General features: G+C 46.3%; 1 protein-coding gene across 5 annotated transcripts in view; it reads left to right on the forward strand.

Moving 5' to 3' along the window:
- Window positions 1-15,965, forward strand: part of TTLL5 (tubulin tyrosine ligase like 5) — a 208,431-nt gene extending 192,466 nt beyond the window's left edge. For all 5 annotated transcript variants that reach the window (XM_084630661.1, XM_084630660.1, XM_084630663.1 and 2 more), the window contains one exon: window positions 15,370-15,965. In XM_084630661.1, coding sequence (XP_084486787.1) covers window positions 15,370-15,500 — 131 coding nt within the window. In that variant the 3' untranslated portion in view covers window positions 15,501-15,965. The remainder of the gene's footprint in view (window positions 1-15,369) is intronic.
- Window positions 15,966-20,592: the final 4,627 nt, after the last annotated feature.

The following is a 20,592-nucleotide window of genomic DNA, read 5'->3' on the forward strand; positions in this document are numbered from 1 at the left end:
CTAATGGAATTTAACACAATGTGTGCTAGCGAAGTAATCAGACAGGGGATTAAGAAGAGCAATAACATCCTCCTGAGGCTGCCTGGCTGTTGCTTGCTGAGTGAATGGCCTGTGCTGAAGTTTATGGTGAAGCTATTCAATTCCAGGAATGGCCTTTGGGGCAGGCACAGAGTTCAAGCTGGCTGTGTCCAGATGATGAAGCCACAAAGCTATGGGCTAGTCAGTTTGTTACTCAATCTGAGCCAGTCACCTCTGAGGGCCTGTTCATCCAGTAATGGTTTCCATTAAAGAAACTTACAATATCAGGCATGTAGGGCACACTCTTTTCCATATCTTAATGTTTTACTTTCCACTCCTTTGTAGAGACACAGTACCTGAAATTATAAATTGTTTCTGCGTCTATGTTGGGAAAAAGAGATTTCCCTGGTGTAAAAGGTGTCTTTCTTTTTCCCCCGGGAATTTTTAGCATCTGAACACAGGCAAGGAGGCAGGTAGCACTGAGGAACGTGCTTTTCCATTCTGAAAATGGAAGTTTTAAAATGTTTAAGAAGCTACATTTAAAATTAAATTAAAATGCAGATCTTATCAGTTTAGTGTGATCCTTGCCCTTGCTTTTCCTTGCTGAGTTTTCCAATGTCTGGCATGTATTTGGATATTTTAGGCTGCACACAGGCTTCTGAGTGATCAGTTGTTAACCAGCTCCTAGAGGGACAGAGGACAAATTTCATGTGTGAAAATACCTGTTCACACAGGTATGTGGATCCAAATGCTGAAAGCACTGCAAACGCAATTTTCTTCAAACAGTTAAATTTCACTGGCAGGGACGTCCAGCAGGTGAGAATAGAGGCCCCATGATCTCTCTCAGTAGCTTCAAGTGCATGCCGCAGATCTCCAAACTTTGATGCCCACAATTCTGAGCTTTTTAACTGAATGAGCTGCATTTTGAAATCTTCAACACCCATCCACTGAAATACAGACAAATCCAAGTTGCTTCGTTGAACTTTTCAGGTTTAATTAGAAAAGAAAGCACTGGGCCAAATGGCTGGAAATCTTGAAATCTGTCAGAAAATTCTGATTCCAGTTCTTGCATGTACATTCTAATCTCAGCGTCAAACGCAGGGCGCTGTTCCACGTGGCGTGATAAGCAGCAAATCACAACTTAAAAATATCCCAGAACAGTGGTGCTGGAACAATTTTTAAGGTGGGGGCGATGAGCTGTGTTCGCTCTTGCCCCTGTCTTCACCCCTCACTGCCCCAGGCTGGGGCCAGTGGGCCACATCTGGAGGCAGCTGCAGAGCCCTGGGCCAGCAGCCAGAACCCCAGGCCAGCAGCAGAGCCCCCTGGACCGGTGGCCGGGACCTGGGGCCGGTAGTGGGCTGAGCAGGGCCGGCGGACAGAACCAGGGCCGGTGCAGTAAGAGGTTGGGGCGGCCAAAAGCGCGCTCTGGGGAGGCAGTGGAGCTGAGGTGAGCTGGGGCATGGGGGCACGGAGAGGGCCGGCTGCAGCAAGTAAAGGGGGGCTGTGCACAGTTGCGCTCCCTCCCCAGATCACCTCTGCTCCGCCTCCTCCCCTGAGCACACTGTCCCGCTCTGCTTCTCTCCCTCCCAGGCTTGCGCGCCAAACAGCTGATTGGTGCCGCAAGCCTGGGAAGCGGGAGAAGCGGCGACGTGCTCTGGGAGGAGGCGGAGCAGAGGTGAGCTGGGGCAGGGAGTTGCCGCACGGCTCCCCGGGCCAAGGGGAGCTGCCGCACGGCGGGGAGTTGCTGCACGCGGCTCCCTGGGCCGAGGGGGGGGCCACCAAGGGAAGTTGCCACATGGCTCCCCGGGCCAAGGGAGGGGGTGGTGGGGAGTTGCCACATGGCTCCCTGGCCAAGGGGAGGGAGGGAGAGAGGGGGCGGCGGGGAGTTGCCACATGGCTCCCCGGGCCGAGGGAGGGAGGGAAGGAAGGAAGGGGCGGCGGGGAGCTGCCATGGGGGGGGGCACCTCAGGGCGGAGGGGGGGGTGCGGGGAGCTGCCGCAGGGCTGGGGGGCAGGCACAAGGTGGAAGTTTTCACCTAGGGGTGCCAAACATCCTTGCACTGGCCCTGGACGGAACTCCGGCAGGCAGGGGGCCAGCAGCCAGTACCCCAGGCCAGCAGCGAAGCCCCTGGGACCAGTGGCCAGGACCCGGGCAGTGTGAGTGCCACTGAAAATTAGGTCGTGTGCCGCCTTTGGCACGCATGCCATATGTTGCCTACCCCTATACTATAGAAATTCATCTGGCCCCAGCTGTGAATATCTGAGTGCCAGAGTATTCAGCTGCATGGGGCAGCGCAGGGGCCCTCCTGAAGGAGAGTCAGTCTTTGAGATAAAATGCACCCATATCACTGAGGGCTTTGAATTGGATCCCTAAGCGCACGGGGAGCTAATGCCGGTTGAGGGGTACTGGCATGATATGCTGTCTTGGACCTAATCCATTTAGGAGACAGACTGCTACCCGGTACATTATTAGTAGTTTCTTCATAAATTTCTTCTTTAGGTTGAGGAAGAGAGAAGTACAGCTGTCTAGCCTGAAGGTGATGAATGTGTAAACCACCATGGCTAGGTGTTTTAGAAGAGAGGATGGAGTCTTCTTGCCAGCTAGTTGTGAGAGAAGGCACCTTTTAGGACTATTGCTGTTTGATTCTTCAGAGTCAGTGATCAGTCTAGCTCAGCCCCAGAATTTTTCACTTTGCAGAAAATCAACAGACAGATGGTGATTTTTTTCAGGTTTTTTATTATTATCCAGATTTGATGGCATTTCCCATTAATTTCATTTATGGCTTACTACACGAAATATCAAATTGAAGTTGAGTTGCTTAGTAGGGGTTGGCCACCTAAGTCACACATGGTGCTGTATCTGCTTCCTGATTGGATAAGTGTCACCTTATCATTCAGTTTCTTGAGTGCATATTCAGGGAAAAAGAGTTTAAAAATTGCTTTCCTCGGGTATTCAAATGTGCAGGCTTAAAATTCACTTTACACTAGCATTTGTGCTAGTGAAAAACTTTCAGACAAATACAAAAAGGGTGTGAACACAACAGATGCAGATTAATTAAAAATTATTTCACATTGTTTGCCCAGGTATAGATACAGAAACTGTCCTGGAGGTGGGAGATTCTTGTATCACTAGGTAGCAGGTCCCAGTTCCCTGGGACCATAGAGGACAAGGACAGGAAATGTAGCATAAATGGGGAGGCTAGTGTGCACAGCGTGTATCAGTCACTCGGGCATTTGCTGCAGTAAGGTGAGATTCCCAGCTGCTGCCCTTGTCCAGGATCCCTCAGCTTCTCTCAGGCTTCTCTGCAGCCTGAGAAGGCGATGGGTTGTTGAGCACCAATGTATTTATTTTTATGTTGATAACACAGCCCCCAGGGGAACCTTGGCTACAGTTACAGTCAGTGTAGTGAGACCAGCTGAATCTGTCCAAATCCTTCAGCAGTAGCAGCTGGGAACAGGACTCACTCAGGTTTCCACACTCTGTTGCTGATTCCTGTCCTCCATACCACTAATCCCGTTAATTCCACTCTTCGTTGCCACCCTTCTGGCTCTCTCTTGTTTCTGTGACTGACTGCGCATGTGGTCTTGACTTTGAATAGTAACTTCAAATGGGCACCTTGAGTGACCTCTGCCTCAGACTGGCCTGGCTGTTCAGGGCGTGAAATACCTCATGGCACCAGCGAACTGCTTCTGATGACACCTGACCACTAACCCTAGCACAGGAATATAGTAATGCAAACATGTCCCCATAAATCCTTTCAGAACAGGCTAGCTATCTGATAAACTTACTGGACTGTTTAAAGGGAGCAGTGGTCAGAACCCCAGCATCTTCCACATGGACCAAAGCTGCCCCAGCAGAACCCTCCACCTTGCGCACAGCCTGTGCCACCAATGGTTATGACATTCTGTGAGTACCTCTTTCTGCCCTTTCGATGGTGCCCCCTTCCTACAGCGCTGCCAAAAGGGGATTAGCAGGAAACACAATCTGCCTTGTGTCATAGGAATTTGGAAAGAAGCAGGACTTGATGTGGTGAAGGGAGGTGAATCCCACTGTTACATTTCCCTTTTTGAGAAGATGGAGGGCTGCTGTGATGGCGAGTATTTGGTTTCACATCTGTTCCAAGAAATATCCTCCTAAAACCATTGTCCTCTGAAGCATCCCAAAGCTATCCAGGGCCGCCTCCCTCCCTTCAGTCCCCTTCCTACAATCTCAGGGCCATAGGGCAGCAGCTGACTCCCACAGTCATGAAAAGATGGCAGATGGAGAGCCGGAGTCACTGTTGATCCTGGTACAGGTAGTTGTGGGATTATTGGCCCAGAGCAGTGCAGAGACTGAGCCCCTGATACCAGTGCAGAGGGACTGGAAGGGAGTGAAGTGGTAGTGTGACACCTTTTCTCTTAGTCGATTTCACATGGTTGCATGGAGAAGGAGGGCAGAGTGACTATTAGTGAGCAGACATCAGAGGCCTAGCCATGTACATTACAATAGCTTCACAATGAACGTGGAGCTCTAAAACTAACAGATTACAATTGTTTCTGTGTTTATTCACCTATCTGAGTTGTATGGGGAACTCTCATTAATCCCAACATAATCTAAAACTCCATTCTGAAGGCAGCATCTTTCTAAGCCCTCCTCAGATGATGTTAACAGGATAATGTCAAACTCAGCCGTCACCTCTCAGCTAGATCTGAGGGGCTGGGCTTACTTCTAATGAAACAAAAATACACTTATTTCTAAACTCGTGAGACTGGTCTGCCTCTTGCACCTCTCGTGCCTTTGTTTTATGAGAGGAAGAAGCTGTTTCCTGTTATCTCTTGGTTGAATGCTAATGAGGGGCCAGTCCAAGCCTGGGGAGCATTTCAGGTCTGCTCAGACATGGGGCTGGAGAAATAGGAGAGGGAGGAGGGGATGGTCTCTTAAATCCGGTCCCCTGTTTAAAACTGACTTGGAACCTAGCCTGAACTGTAGAAGCCTAGAAGAAAATTCATAAGCTGGAGAGGCAGTGACCTCTTGTTTGAGCCTTCAGAATAAGAATGGTGTGGAGGGTAGGCAGAGGGTGAGGGTTGCCCTGCAGTTGGCTGAACTCTGCCAGTTCTCAGTATTGAGGTGGTGGGGACTCTACCCAGGATCTCACCTTTTTGGAGATGCCCTTCAGGATGAGTCGTGCAAAGATTTGGAGAACTCATACGATCCCCTGGTTCTTCTTTGAGGAGTGTCCCTGTAAGTGCTCCACTTTAGGTGAATCTGCACACCTGTGCAGGGGTGCCAGAACAGGAGGAGCTGAGGGCCATGGCCCCATCACTTTTAAAAGTGGGAGGGCACTTTTTACCAGTCATGACAGGGAGGGGGCAGAGAGGAGCGAGTGGGGGGCGGGGTCTTGGGAAGCAGAGGCAGCAAGTGAGCAGGGCCTATGGGTAAGAGGCAGCACAGGGGTGGGGCCTTGGGGAATGGGCGGCATGAGGGGGGGGCTCCGGGAGAAGGGGCAGCGTGGGGGTGGGCCTCGGGGGAAGGGATGGCATGAGGAGCAGGGCCACAGTTAGGGCACCAGTGCCTCCCCCCTTTTAGGGAGCTTCCGCAGCTCCTGCCCCTGTAATTGTAATCGGAGATTTTTAGTAGCAGTACCTGGTTTGGTCACACATGCGCTTTCCCCATCTCGCACCACTTCTGGCGGTTACATAGAGTTGTGCGACCAAACCCCTGCCCCACCCGTTCCTTCTCTACTGCCCTCGGCTTGAGATGGAGCACTTGGCAGTGCCTCTGAGCTTTCTCTTTAGTCTAGTTCTAACTTTAGCAGTTCATAACCCAGTTATTTAGTTCATAGTTAACTACTCTACCTCTTCCCCATTTATTTTTCTTTTCTTAAAAAAAGATTCTTATCTTAGGTGTTTAAGTTCTAGTTACTAGTATGCCCTTTAGCATAGTATAGTTACCCTCCCTCCCAGGAGAGACCCTATTCTAAGCGGCATGGTCAGTTCCCTGGGGTTTAAACGTTGTCTTGCTGGCCGTCAATCACAGTCTTGGACTGGCATTCAGAGTAGAGTGTGTTCACTGCCTTGGTGAGACATGCATTTCACAAAAGTGCTCTCACTGCCACAATTTAAAAGCCTATGCTGGACGTCAAGAGACCTACAGCTAAAACGCATCATGAGGGAGAAGTCTCTCTGCCTGGCATACAATCCTGGATCACAGACTCCTCCTGGACAACAGTCTCTAACGACAATGTTGGAAAGAGGTTCCTCATTACCCTCTCAGAGCAAGGAGCACCTCCCCCCAAAAGGCAACAAAGAAACAGGCTTTCACATCACTATCATGAGAACCCACCAAAAAGAGAGATTTCCCGACCTGTCAGACCACATCGGTACTAACTGCACCGAGAGACATCCACTTTGGAAGTAACAGGACCATCTGGTACCATGGGTACTGCGCAAGCAAAAGATCCTAAGTAGGTTGGCTCAGAAAAAGGCAAAAAAGGGAAACCTAACTTCCCTGCCTTAGTATTGCTGGAGCCGCTCAAACATGTGGCACCAAGCATCTCAACAGCGCTATAGTCTATGCCTCCACCTTCTGCCTCCATAGCGCATAGTGCACGACCCGCGGCACCGACAACTGCAGTAAAGGCATTGGTATCGCTGACAACACTCTCCTCGGTGCTGATGTTCTTGGTACTGCAGCAGTTTCTCCGCCATAAAGATCTTCTAGCCTCCTCAGCACCAACCTTACTCCAGCATGTGCGGTACCGTGCCAACATACCACACCACCCAGATCAGCTCTTCCTTTATCCAGTGATGAGGATGATGATGACAAAGGGGAAATCTACTCCTTCCATCACTCCTTGTCTATCCACACAGCTACGAGACCAGGTCCACCAGAACACCAGGAATACCACTCCAGACCTGAAACTCAAGGATGGTACGGATACCCATGGATGCTGCCACCTGTGCCATTTCCACCACAGTGGCCTTACTGGGATCCATGGTGGCTTACTGCCTCCCAATCCACACAGGGAAAGGTCAAAGCATGGTAATGTGCAGGGCATCATAGCTGCAATCCTCAGGAATTCTGAAAGACATCCAAGTAGATAAAATTCATGGAGGATAGGTCCATCAGTGGCTGTTAGCCAGGATGGGCAGGGATGGTGTCCCTAGCCTCTGTTTGCCAGAAGTTGGGAATGGGTGACAGGGGATGGATCACTCGATGGTTACCTGTTCATTCCTTCTGAAGCACCTGACATTGGCCACTGTCGGAAGACAGGATACTGGGCTAGATGGTCCTTTGGTCTGACCCAGTATAGCCATTCTTATGTTATGTTCTTATGTTCTTAAGTAAAAATTGGAGACCTTCCATTCTACAGAGAAAAACTTTTCTCTGCCAAAACCAACAAGATCCTCTCCTTGATGAAAGATTCCCAAGTGACTCTCCATACATTCAGGATATATACACCTGTGACAAAACAGAGCTGTTACCAGCCATATCAATGCAGCAGAGACACCTCGTTTCCGCACAAACAGCAATGACTGTACTCCTAAAGCCACAAAGGTCACAGAGACATGGAGCTTCTCAAACCCAGTCCTCTATGTCATAATCCACATCAGTCAAGCAACAATTTTGAAAATTTGGTCGAGGGTCTGAATGACCTCCCTCAACTGACAGCGCGAATACCAACCAGGTCTTTGGCCAGCGATTACGCCTTTTTTACCATGTTTGGGCATCAATCACTATGGACCAATGGGTTTTAGAGATCATAAGATCAGGCTATGCCATCCCTTTCACCTCCTGCCCACACACCCTACTGCCCTCCCCGTCCCTCTTCAGGGACCCTTCTCATGAGCGTCTGCTACAACAAGAAGTAAACCATCTTCTACAGTTAGGTGCCATGAAACTAGTTCCTACACAACACATGGGGAAGGGATTCTACTCGTATTATTTCTTAACCCAGAAGAAAAATGGAGGATGGAGACCCATTCTAGATCTCAGAAAGTTCAACAAGTTTGTACAAGCCCAGAGATTCAAGATGGTCACAGTGGCCACAGTAATACCAGCACTGGAAAGGGGGGACTGGTTCTCAACCCTCAAGCTACAAGACACCTACTTCCACATCACCATACATCCCGCTCACAGAAGGTTCCTCCGGTTCACAGTGGGAAGTGACCACTACCAATACAGAGTTCTACCATTTGGCCTTTCCGCTGCACTGAGAGTCTTCTCAAAAACCCTTGTAGTAGTGGCAACACATTTGCGCAAACAAGGGATTATAATACAGTAACTACTCACTTAAAGTTGTCCCAGTTAACATTGTTTCGTTATTAGGTTGCTGATCTATTAGAGAACATACTCATTTAAAGTCGTGCAATGTTCCCTTATAAGGTTGTTTGGCTCGCCCCGCTCAGTGCTCCTGCCGGGGAGTGGGGTCAGAGCATGGGGGCTTGCCCCGTTCCGCCCACCCCATCCCACTACACCCCTTCCTCAACCAAGGTGCACTATCATCATTGGTGAGTAAAGTATTAAATCGTTTAAAATTATTTAAAACTTATACTGTATATGTATATAACGTCTATCATCTGGCAAAAAAATTTTCCCTGGAACCTAACTCCCCCTATTTACATTAATTCTTATGGGGAAATTGGTTTCACTTAACATCATTTCACTTAAAGTAGCATTTTTCAGGAACATAACTACAACGTTAAGTGAGGAGTTACTGTATTTCCATATCTGGACGACTGCTTACTCAAAGGCCCCTCTCGATCAGAAACAATCAAAAGGACAATCCATCTCTTCCAGAATTTAGGGCTACAGATAAATGAACAAAAATCAACCCTATTTCCGGTACAGCAACTGGACTTCATCAAAGCCCACGTAGATTCCATAGAGGCCAGGGCATCATTACCGATTAACAGATTCATGACACTGACCAACCTTATCTCAGTAGTCACGAACAGCCCACAGATATTGGCACATACCTGCCTACAGCTATAGAGTCATATGGTGGCCATCACTTTTGTGCTAAGACACGCACAACTGCACATGTGCTGCCTACAGGGCTAATTATGTTCCGTGAATGTACCAAACAAACACAGCTTGAACAGGAGCCTCACAATGCCACCAAAAATCAAGGAATTCCTACACTGGTGGACACAACCAGATAATGTATGTACAGGGATCCTCTTTCACCAGGATCCAGCATCCATGCTAATTACAACATATGCCTTGTTGACTAGCTAGAGCACCCACCTGAATCAGCATACAATTCAAGGGAGATGGTCTTCTATGCAGACTCAGTTACACATCAACTTCCTCAAACTATGCGCAGTTCACAATGCCTGTCTTCACCTCCTCCTATTGATAAAGAACAAAACAGTGTGCGTGATGACTGACAACATCACCTGCATGTTCTATATAAATTGACAGGGAGGATCCCGCTCTCACTCCCTATGCAGAAATGCCATGAAGTTTTGGAACTGGTGCATAAACCATAACATACACATTTCAGTATCCTACCTCCCCGGTTGCCAGAACACAACAGTAGACACCTTGAGCAGACAATTTTCCCAGTATCACGAATGGGAACTGAAGAACAGAGTCTCACAATCAATATTCCAATGATGGGCCTATCCAAAAGACAGTAGCTCTTTCACATAGCTGAGTCTACAGATAAACAAACAAAAATCAACTTTCACACCCATACAGAGATTCACACCCATACAGAGATTCATTGGGAATCTGCAGTGTATGTTCACACTTCCTACCCTTGATCAAGAACAAGGCTATAAAAGTGCTGATGGACAACGTTACTTGTATGTCTTTTATAAACCACCAAGGAGGGGCATAGTCACACTCCCTGTGCACAGAAGTGATGCAACTATGGAATTGGAGCATCCGCTACAACATTGACATCTCAACCTCTTACCTACCAGGATGCCAAAACACCACAGCAGATGCACTGAGCAGAAAATTTTCCCAGGACCCAGTGGGAAATGGGTTTTCCCATTTTCCCAGTGGGAAATGAACACCAGGGTACTTGAGAGCATATTCAGATGCTAGGGGTTCCCAACTATAGATCTCTTTGCGACAAACCAGCCAAGTGCCCTTACTTCTGCTCCAGAGTGGTACTGGGACCATGATCTCTCAGCAATGCTTTTCTCCTCAAATGGGATACACATCAACAGTATGCTTTCCCTCCAACCTCTCTCCTAGCCAGAGTCATACACAAGATAAGGACCGACAACTCCAGAGTCATCTTGATAGCTTCTACGTAGCCCAGGCGAACATGGTTTCCTTACCTCCCGAAGATGGCTTATGTGCCCACCACACACTCCTCCACTTCTACCTCATGTCCTGTCTCTGAGTGCATGCCGGGTCTACCATCTGAACCTAGCAAGACTCCACCTAAAGGCATGGCTACTCCATGGTTCCAAGACAATGAAATGACTGTTAGGAGGAAAGGAACATTCTTTTAAACAGCAGAAGGTCTACTACCTGGTATACCTACCTTCACAAATGGAAGAGATTCTATACATGATGGCAGTATAGGCAAACAATGGTAAGTACCTCTCCTTTACCAGTGGTATTGGATTACATAATAGAACTCAAGAAATCAGGTTTCTCAATGAGCTCCATCAAAGTACACATTGGGGCAGTCACGACATTCCACCACAAAGTGCATGAGTTCTCAATGTTCACCCACCCTACCATTAAACATTCTCTCTAGGGTCTTCATAACCTCTATGCAGAAATACAAGCCCCCACTCCATCATGGGACCTCAATCTGGTGCTGCAATGCCTTATGGAGCCCCCTTTTGAACCATTAGCAACATGCTCACTTCTCTACCTCTTGATGAAGGCGGCCTACATCGTCACTATCAGATCAGCCCGATGAGTGGGAGAACTGGGGGGCCTCATGGCACATCCCCCATACACAATATTTTTAAAAAATAAAGTTACCCTATGACCACACCCCAAGTTTCTACCTGAAATAGTGAGCTGTAGCTCACGAAAGCTCATGCTCAAATAAATTGGTTAGTCTCTAAGGTGCCACAAGTACTCCTTTTCTTTTTGAAATAGTTTAATCATTCATTTGAATCATCCCATTCATTTCCCATTGTTTTCCTCAAAGCTTCATGGGAACAAACAAGAAGCAACACTTCATACCCTAGACACCCATAGGGCACTAGCTTTTTACATTGAGAGGACAAAGTCTTTCAGAAAGTCACCAAAGTTATTTCTTCCATCACAGAACGATCTAAGGGAGACACCAGATCCAAACAAAGGCTGTCAAAATGGATCCCTGGCCGCATTGACTTTTGCTATTACCATCATCAGATACAACCCCCACCAGGGACCCACACTCATTCCACCAGAACTTTCTCTATGTCAGTAGCCTTCTTCAATAATGTGCCTTTAATGGACATCTGCAAAGCAGCCACCTGGGCAACAGTACATACATTCACACAACACTATGCCATAGACCAACACTCGGCATCAGATGCTCTACTTGGACTTACAGTTTTATCAACCACCATGCAACTCTGAAGCCCCTCCCTTCCACAGAGGGGCACTGCTCTACAGTCACCTAAAGTGGAGCACTCACAGGGACACCCCTTAATGAAGAAGAAGAAGAGAGGATTACTCATCCTGTGCAGTAACTGAGATTCTTCAAGGTAGTTGTCCCTGTGGGGCTTCACTACCCTCCTTCCTCCTCTCTACTTTGGAGTTTTTTCACACTAGAGACTCTGTAGTAGAGAAGGAATCCAGGAAGGGTTGGTCACACAGCGCTACGTGACTGCCTGAGGCAATGTGAGATGGAGACGACGCACGTGTGACCCAACCAGGCACTGTTACTAAAAATCTCCAATTACAAGTGCAGGGGCAGAGATTCACCTAAAGTGGAGCGCCCACAGGGACAACCATCTCAAAGAACCTCAGTTACTGCACAGGGTGAGTAACCTTCTGTTACTTCTACTGTCTTGTACTTGGTCCTTTGGTACCTTGCTACCAATACAGGAATTGACTCTGCCCCTCCACTGAACTGGATGTCTTTTTGTGGCATTGATTTACTCTTGGTTTGCAATAGAGAAATGTAGGCCAAAAAATTAGGGTGAATAGGTTAGAGTGTGGCAAGACTCATGGAAATTGAATGGGGGGAAGGACAGAGCCAGAGCAGGGAGAAGCAACTACAGTAAACAACCTGGGGAGTGGGGAGGTGAATAAGGGGAAACAGATCTGGGTTTATCCAGAGCACAAGGACTTTGTAGTTGTGATAAATGAAGGGGAGGGAGGTTGTTCCCTTTTATGGACACCCAGCCAGCCAGTAGCTATAAAATCCCTGTTAGTTGCTGTTCTCTACTGGCTTTACCTGTAAAGGGTTAAAAAAAGCCCATAGGTAAAAAGAAGGGAGTGGGCACCTGACCAAAAAAGCGAATGGGAAGGCTAGAACTTTTTAAAATTGGGGGAAAACTTCCCCTTTGTCTGTCTGTTGCCATTCTCTGGAGAGAGGGGACAAAGCAGGGACAGGGCTGAAACTATGATCTAAAAAGCTTTAAACTAGGTATGAAAAATCATCAAATCATACCTAGAACTACTCGTGAACTCCAGATATGTAGGTAGATCAGGAATGTCTAGAAAGACACGATTAGGGTTATTTCTTATTGGCTTCTGGACTCCTCTGTGCTAACCCCTAAATGCTTTTGTTTTGCTTGTAACCTTTAAGCTGAACCTCAAGAGAGCTATCTTGATGCTTAATTTTTGTAATTGTTTTTTTAAGACCTAGCAAAAAGCCTAAGTTCCAGATGTATTTTCTTTCTTTTTGTTTTTAATAAAATTTATCTTTTTTAAGAACAGGATTGGGTTTTTTTGTGTCCTAAGAGGTTTGTGCACATGTTGTTTAATTAGCTGGTGGCAACAGCTGATTTCCTTTGTTTTCTTTCTCAGCTCTTCCTGGGGGAGGGTACCCCACAGGAAGGAATTCCTAAGTGCTCCTTCCTGGGTTCTCAAAAGGGGAAGGCGAGGGGGTTGCACTTGGGTGGTGGCAGAATCTACCCATCCAAGGTCAGAGAAAAGCTATAACCTTGGGAGTTTAATACCAGCCTGGAGTTGCCAGTATTAATTTTTAGAATCATTGCAGGCCTTCACCTTCTGCACTCGAAGTGCCAGAGTGGGGAGTGAATAAGGGAAAACAGATCTGGGTTTATCCAGAGCACAGGGACTTTGTAGTGGTGTTGGATGGGAAGGTAAATCTCTGTCTTTTCTGTGGCGTAGGGGAGACAGCAGGGGTCACACTGGCCTCCCCAAGCCTGTCTCTCCTTCCTAATGAGGCTGTTCATCAGCCTTTTCATGCAGGGAGATTTCACTCAAATGCTTACAGTTGTGGACAGCTCTTTTGTGTTACCCACCCAGGTAGGGTTTTGTGACATGGAGCTGTTGCTTTCTTGAGCCTACATAGTCCAGCAAGCCAGATTGGACTTGTGACCAGAAAAGGTGGGGAAGGGGGCAGGTTGGTCTTCACTTGTCAGCTGTCCCTGTTTGCTAATGTCACCCACTCTAGGATATCTATTAAGTGTATCAATTTACCTCCTTTCAGACTCAAGCTGTACATTACCAAGGGAAGCATGGACAGCACTGTAAGACTGGAAAGTCCCTTTGCATGGAGCCAAGAGAGATGAGTTTCTAGGGTTATCAGCCCTTATAGGAAGGAGGAAGGTCTTGTGTTTAAGATTAGAATTCAAGAGATTTGGTTTCCTAGCTCTGCCACAGACTCACTGTGTTATCTTAGGCAAATCACATGGCCTTTTGCTTCAGTGCCCTAGCTGTGAAATGGAGATGCAACTTCCTTGTTGCAGAGAAGTGCTCTGAGGATAAATTCATTAATGTTTATGAAGTGCTCAGATGTTACAGTCATGGAGGACATACTAGTACCGGGATAGATAGCCAGACAGACTTTTGTTCTAACAACTCCTGGGAAGTGGAGGATAAGGGGATTCAATCTGTTATACATGGTGACTCAGTCCCATGAATCTTCTGAGGAAAGAGACTCAATCATCATAGTCTGGGGATTGAGACAATCTCATTCCAAGCCTATTTCTAAGGTTCCTTTGGCTAACAAGAAATCTGTCCCTCTTCGTCACCCAGCACCCATTTGAGGTTGGTGAACAGGCCAGCAACAGCCTGAAAGGGGAATGACCCGTGGATTTACTTAGATTGTTTAATATTTGTATTGCAGTAGTGCCCAGCAGCTGCTCTGAAGATAGGGACTCCATCAATTTCCACATATGCCTAGGAATGCCCTTCCCTGCATGAGCCTTCAAGACATCCAGGCACAAAGAACTTGTGAAATATCAGCTCATATTAGCATATGTGGAAGGGCCACTTGTGTTATAGGGTTACATGGGGAAAGAGAGGCCAGGGAATCTCTGTGGAGCAGGAGGATGAGTGGCGAGGTTGGATGGATGGCTTGTGTGACTTCATTTCCCTTCCATTGCACTGGCATTAATATGGCAGGTGAATTCAGAGTGACAATAGGATGCTGGATGCAGATTTCTGGACCAGTAGCCAGTCCAAGTGCACATCGTTGGCATTCTGGTTCCAAGTGCATTTATTTTTAATAAACACAGCTCCCAGTAAGTGTTGTTCAAGTCTAAGAGCAAACTGATTTCCTAAATATACAGGAAAAGTTTTGCTCACTTGAATAACCAAAAAACATGACCTATTCAAAACAAACATGGTGCATTGCTAGGCGTTCTGGATTTTTTTTTTAAATGAACATCAAATAAAAAATTTTAAGTAAAAGAAGTGAAAATGACAGAGTTTTGCCTTAAACCTGCCAAAGTGGGAAAATGCAGAGCTCAGGATTAAACTCCATTTTGAACAGACGGGAAGGAAAAAATCCTTTCCCACCCCTCAAATTATTCATTCAGAGAGCTCACCCCCTGCAGCAACGAGCCCCTCAGCTCCTTCTTTTGGGGGGCTAGAGGTTCCTGACCAGCAAGCAAGGGAGCAAAAGACACAGAACAGAAGACACCAAATATACTGAAGAGGAAAAAGAAGACTCAGTAGCATGACTGTGGGAGGATGTTGTGAGGAGCAGATGGGTCAGGCAGAGAGCCAGTCATAAGCAGCTGAAGGGGTAGTTATTATCCAGGGGATGGTGAGAAGTATTTATGGCTTTTAAGCTGTTAGCTCATTCAGATGGGCTTAGCATATTGATCTATGCATTTGTGTGTAGCTGTAGTGTGGTTTGCAGTCTGACAGGGAGTTCCAAATTTCTAGTACTAATTACTTCTGCAGCCACTGGGTCAGTGTAGTGGTGTTTTACACTCCCCTCTGAGGTCACTCACAGGCTTTGCTTTGTGTCTTTTCCAGCTCCTACTCGCAGTGATGGATTAACCCTGGGCACCAGGCGAGAAGCCCAGTGCACCGCTCCTGAGTTCAAGGCAAGGGATGAAGCAGCAGTGACTGCTCATCACACCACCATCCCTTTAACACCCAGATGAGGTTGACAGTGAGGCCCTGCTGCACATTCCAAAGTACTTTCTGAGGAGAGGAGAGAAGTTGCGTGTCTGTGGGAACCAGTGGTAAGGCTCCGAGCTAAGGGGCACCATTCCCTCTCAGAGCTTCTGCTGCTGAGCCCCCAGGATTCCTTCTCCTCTCCCACACCTCCTTCCACCCACCAGCCATAGAGACTCTCACATAAGACAGAGGCCTCTAGCTGTCTGCATAGTGCTTCCCAAGATCTAAGTTTGAACATGAAGCCTCATCCACTCAGCCATTTCAGCCCATCCTAATCCTGTAACAGACGCAGTTCTCTGCCCTCTATGAGCACTGCTCACACCACATGACAACCAATGACAGAAGACAGACCATGTGACGAGAGATATCTTCATTGGCTGTCATCTTGAATTTTGGCAGGAAGCCATGGAAATACTCAGTTTGAATAAAGTAATTTCATTTTGGTTGTATGGTTTGTATTTTCAGTTATTAATTTATACCCAATCAATATTTGCTCCTTTATTATTTTGGGCAGTATTTTAAAATCTGACTGTAATGTCGTGTTGTTTCATTGCTGGATGTTTCTATTTGGTGTGGCTTATTTTTGTATTTTACTTTCTCCTCCCATTTATTTCTGCTTTCTAAACTTTTTCATGATTGTCTGATGTTCCTAGAACCAGACCTGAAGCCCAAGAGACGGGTGGTTTCTGTCAGCTGCAGCAGTGGCTTGTTGCACCACTCCAGTCAAAGTTTGGCTAGTGCTATGAAGATAACTCTGCCTGTGTTAGAGGAGTGCATCAGCAGCTGGAGATTGCATTGGGTTAAAAATGTGCTGCTCCGTAAAATGCAGAGAAAATATCGTCAGGCCCTGCTCAGTTTCTAGGTTCATTAAATAACCAATAAGTTTTTCACATATTTTCCATATTCTTTCTCCTGTCAAACAGCCAAATGGAACAATTATAACAGACCATGTTCCCGAACAACACACAGGCTCCTAATGTTTACATTGGACCCCACACTGAACAGGCTGCTAGGATCTGGTCTCTCTCCTTCCAAATTACATTTGCCTCCATGTCATTCCTGCAGTATACACTGTAGTTCCAGTAATCAGTGCTACTAGGTCCTCCTCAGGTGACTGGCAGACAAGTGATGGACAGGATGAAGGATATATCAGAAGAAAGAAGTCTTCCTGCCACTTGGCGTCCCTGCTGCTAGTGCTCTCAAGACCTGGTTTCCACTCTGCCTTAGTGAGGAGAGGTTGCTGATGTTCACCCCTCAGGCAATGCCTGGAAAAATGGAAAAACAAAGATTAATAAGAGGGTCCACTTCAACTGCTGTATCTGTAATGGCAACTGGCAGCAGCAGATGGCATGTGCCTGTAATGTGTGAGAACAGACTTCCAGCTCTCATATCAACTGGTTGCAGAGCCTAGTAGTGCAAGTGACCCTTCCCTCCTCTGCCTGTTTAATTTCTGATCAGAAGCTAGCAGGCTACCTCGGTTAGGCCTCAGGGAAATCAGAATCTCTACAGCTTCCCTGCCACTCAGCCTAACCATAGAGGTTAGTCCTCTACTAAACGCCACAAGAGCAAGAAGCCCTCTCAGAAACAAAGCAGAGAGCCCAGCTGTCATGTAAGGAAGCCTGAGAGACCTTTCTTCCCTGAGAAGCCAAAGAGAAATCCAAGTCCATCTCCCCTGGAATTTCTGTGGAGGAGGAGAAAGTTTTTCATCCTCTTCAGAGTCAGATTCTGAAATTGCCTCCCTGAGGAGTTTTGAAATTGCCTCCTTGAGGAGTTTTAATGCGTAGTACATGAGCCATAGAACTGCAGTGCTCAAGGCTCTGAGCTGGTTAGAGTATTCTTTCCCACCTGCTACTTCACAGTGAAAGAATATTCCTGACCTTTACAAAAAGTGTTTTACCCACTGTTTTCAATCTAAAGGGAAGATTTGCTTATGTTTGGGAAAACCCTGGGGAGAAAGCTTTGTGGTTATATTCAGTGAAACAGATAGACTTCCTAAGGAGAAGAGTGATATCTGGGCCTCCTCACTAAAAATCCATGCCAAGAGTACAATGTTCTGTCAGAAGTATGATGTTCCTTGGAAAGGGGAAACTTCTGTATCTGACCTGTTCAGACAAAAAATGGAATTGGCCTTAAAGAAGGCAAAGAGATGACAGGTTCCTAAGCTCAGTACACTTCTGCCCCAAAGCCAACAAACTTCTTAAGAGGAACATTTACTTTACTGACTTAATTTCCACAGCTTGGATACTACAATAGCTACCGAAGGGCAGGAGGAAGTCCTTGGGCAAATCCTTATACTAACAAATCCAGTTACTGACTTCCTGCAGCCATGTCCCCCGCATTCCTTTGGAGATAGAATTAACTAGTTTCTCAGACAGGGAAAATACCAGACAAATTAGTTCCTTCCATCATTTCAAATGGTTAACAGATAGAATTTGCCTCACTTTCCTCAGGCTTAAGAAACGTTCTCTCTTTATGCCTCTGACCTTTCAAAAAGGAGATGATGTAAGCAAATATACCCAGCACCTCTCAGATGTTTGTGCCAATCTTCCTGTCTGTTGAGGACAGCTAGATGAAAGCATTTTCTCTCTTGTTTGTAGTACCAGAAATTCAAAATGGAATCTCTTTGGCCTAATGTCAGCTGGAGAATTCTTAACATCCACAGACCTGCAAAACTCATGTTTCCATGTACCTATCACAAGCATCTCATGAGAATTACCTAAGAATGAAAATAGCAGCCGGCTCTGCCATAAGTCATGGCTCTGTACATTTTCACAAAGATTCTGATTGTAGCCAACTAATGATGCTGGGCTGAAGGCAGTTGGAATTAGTCAAAAATAAAAATTATTTTAAAATGATATATAATCATCAGATTGTGTTTATTGCTAAGGTATGCTACAGTCAGATTTTATCACCATTTCCTTTGTCCTCCTTCCCCTTCCTTTCTATTGTCTGTTACACTCATTTCCAGCTCTTCAAGACATGGGTTGTGTCTTCCTATGTGTTTGTACAACACTTAGCACAAAGGGGTCCAGATTCTAATTGATGTCTTTTGGTATTATTGCAATGCAAATAATAAATGGTAATAACATAGTATGGTAGCAGGTGCCCTTCACTGCGAAAGGGATTAAGTTCTGTCATATTTAGATAACTGGTAAGTCAATCTCTTCCAAAGGCTCTGGTTGTGGTTTAGAAAATTGTATCTTCTTTTACCCATCGGCTTTATCATAAATCCTTGAGCGCACTCTGGAGGATCAGAGGATCTTGTCCCTTTACAAGCCTGTTTCATCACTTGGAAAGCCCACAGATATTTGTCTCATGAAAGGCCCTAGAATATTGTTTCACTAGTGACCAGGACATCCTCTAAGTACCACGCTGTCCTGCAGCTCCTTGGCTCACAGAAAATCTTTACTTTCTTCTGCTCTCACAATAGGACTAATTTCATTTCTGCAGAAGAAAACCCTTCCAGAAGAATGTCAGGAAATCTCTGCTCTGGTGAGACATGCCTGCTACTTTTCTCAAGGGATTTGCATGCTCACATCTTGCCTGGACCATTGTAATGACAGATGCCAGTTTCCTTGCAAAGAGAGTTCGTATGAATTAGATAAGTGCTCAAAAAACCAGAAGCATCTTCATAAGAGCAGACTGGAAATGAAAGCAGTTCACCTGCTACTTCTGCATCACAAGCCATTCTACATTACACTTTTTTGCATCAGTCCATCTAGACAATGCTGTGGTGATGTCTTACCACATGTATAGAGGCGGGGGGAACATTGTAGCCCTTCTCCAACCCACGCTGAAATGGGCAGAAGAGAATCTTGTGACATTCACAGCCGTCCACATAGCTGAGAAAGTCCGCATCGGAGCAATTTGGCTCAGCAGTTCCAGCATATATCACAGGGAATGGAGCTTCAATCCACAAGTATTTCACCAGATGTGCAGGATGTGGGAAATTCTAATAATACATGTTTGCCACAAGCCACAGCTGTAAAGTGCCTCAGTTCTGCTGCAGATATAGGGGCCCCTTGCACTAAGGATAGACACATTCTTTGTTCCCTGAAATTGCAGCCTGCTGTGAACCTTCCCTCCTTTCCCCCTCATTCCCTAGGTGCTGAGAAAAGTACAAAGGGACAAGATTAAGTGGATTCTCATAATTCCAGGTTAGCCATGGAACAGCCTGTGTGTGCAACTGTCCTTAGCCAAGCCCTGGACTCTTCATTTCTTAATCAATAGGAACTGATTCACGATGATAAGAACATCCTTTTCTTATGGATATAGCTTGTGAGAGACCTACCCTGAAGTGCCAAGTTCTCCCTGACTCAGACATTAATACTCTTCTTAAGTCTTTAACACAAGCAACCAATGGCAAGTACAACATAATCTGAAAAGCCTTCTCCTTATGAGTTAGTTCCCTCTTTGGGTGCTAAATACCTGATTTTAAAATATTTTTTCCAATGCAGCCTAAAGAAAAGCCCTAGTACCTGAAAGGACCTGGCTGCTGTGTTTTAGTTCTCTCAGATATAATGCCACCTTCCATGTGCAACCTCATCCCCTACTTAGAAGTGTTCTAAAAGCAGCCAAGCACCTGAAGTCTAAATTCCATGCAAGCCCACCTCCCTGGAGGAGCCCAAGGTGGCCAGAATACAGTGCCATCCTCTTTTTAAATCTGTGGACACAGGTGTCATTTTCAGTTACAATTCGATCAGCTAGAAGATTAGGAGAAATCACAACCATTTGATGCCATTTTCAATTTGTTGCCTTTCTTCCTGTGCTCAGCTGCATTCCCAAGACATATCCAAGCTTTCACACTGAGCAAAAGATGTCCCTTGTTTCCTTTCCTTCAGAGCAACTCAGGATGTGACAAAGAAAGGATCCTACATTCGTGCAACATGACCTGAAGCCTCTCACATTTTACCTAGAAAAGACAAAAGTCTTTCAGATTAGCTGATTCTTTCTGTGGGTTCTGTAGCAGCACAGAAATGCAAAGCAGCTTGTGAAGTATTGACTTCTCCATTTGTTCCCCTGTTCTTGAAGCATCACTCTGAGAAGGGGTCCTTTGTAAAAGTCCTTTGGGCCAGG

The sequence above is a fragment of the Lepidochelys olivacea genome (genome assembly GCF_965140295.1).
Source record: "Lepidochelys olivacea isolate rLepOli2 genome assembly, chromosome: 6".
Lineage (NCBI taxonomy): Eukaryota > Metazoa > Chordata > Testudines > Cheloniidae > Lepidochelys > Lepidochelys olivacea.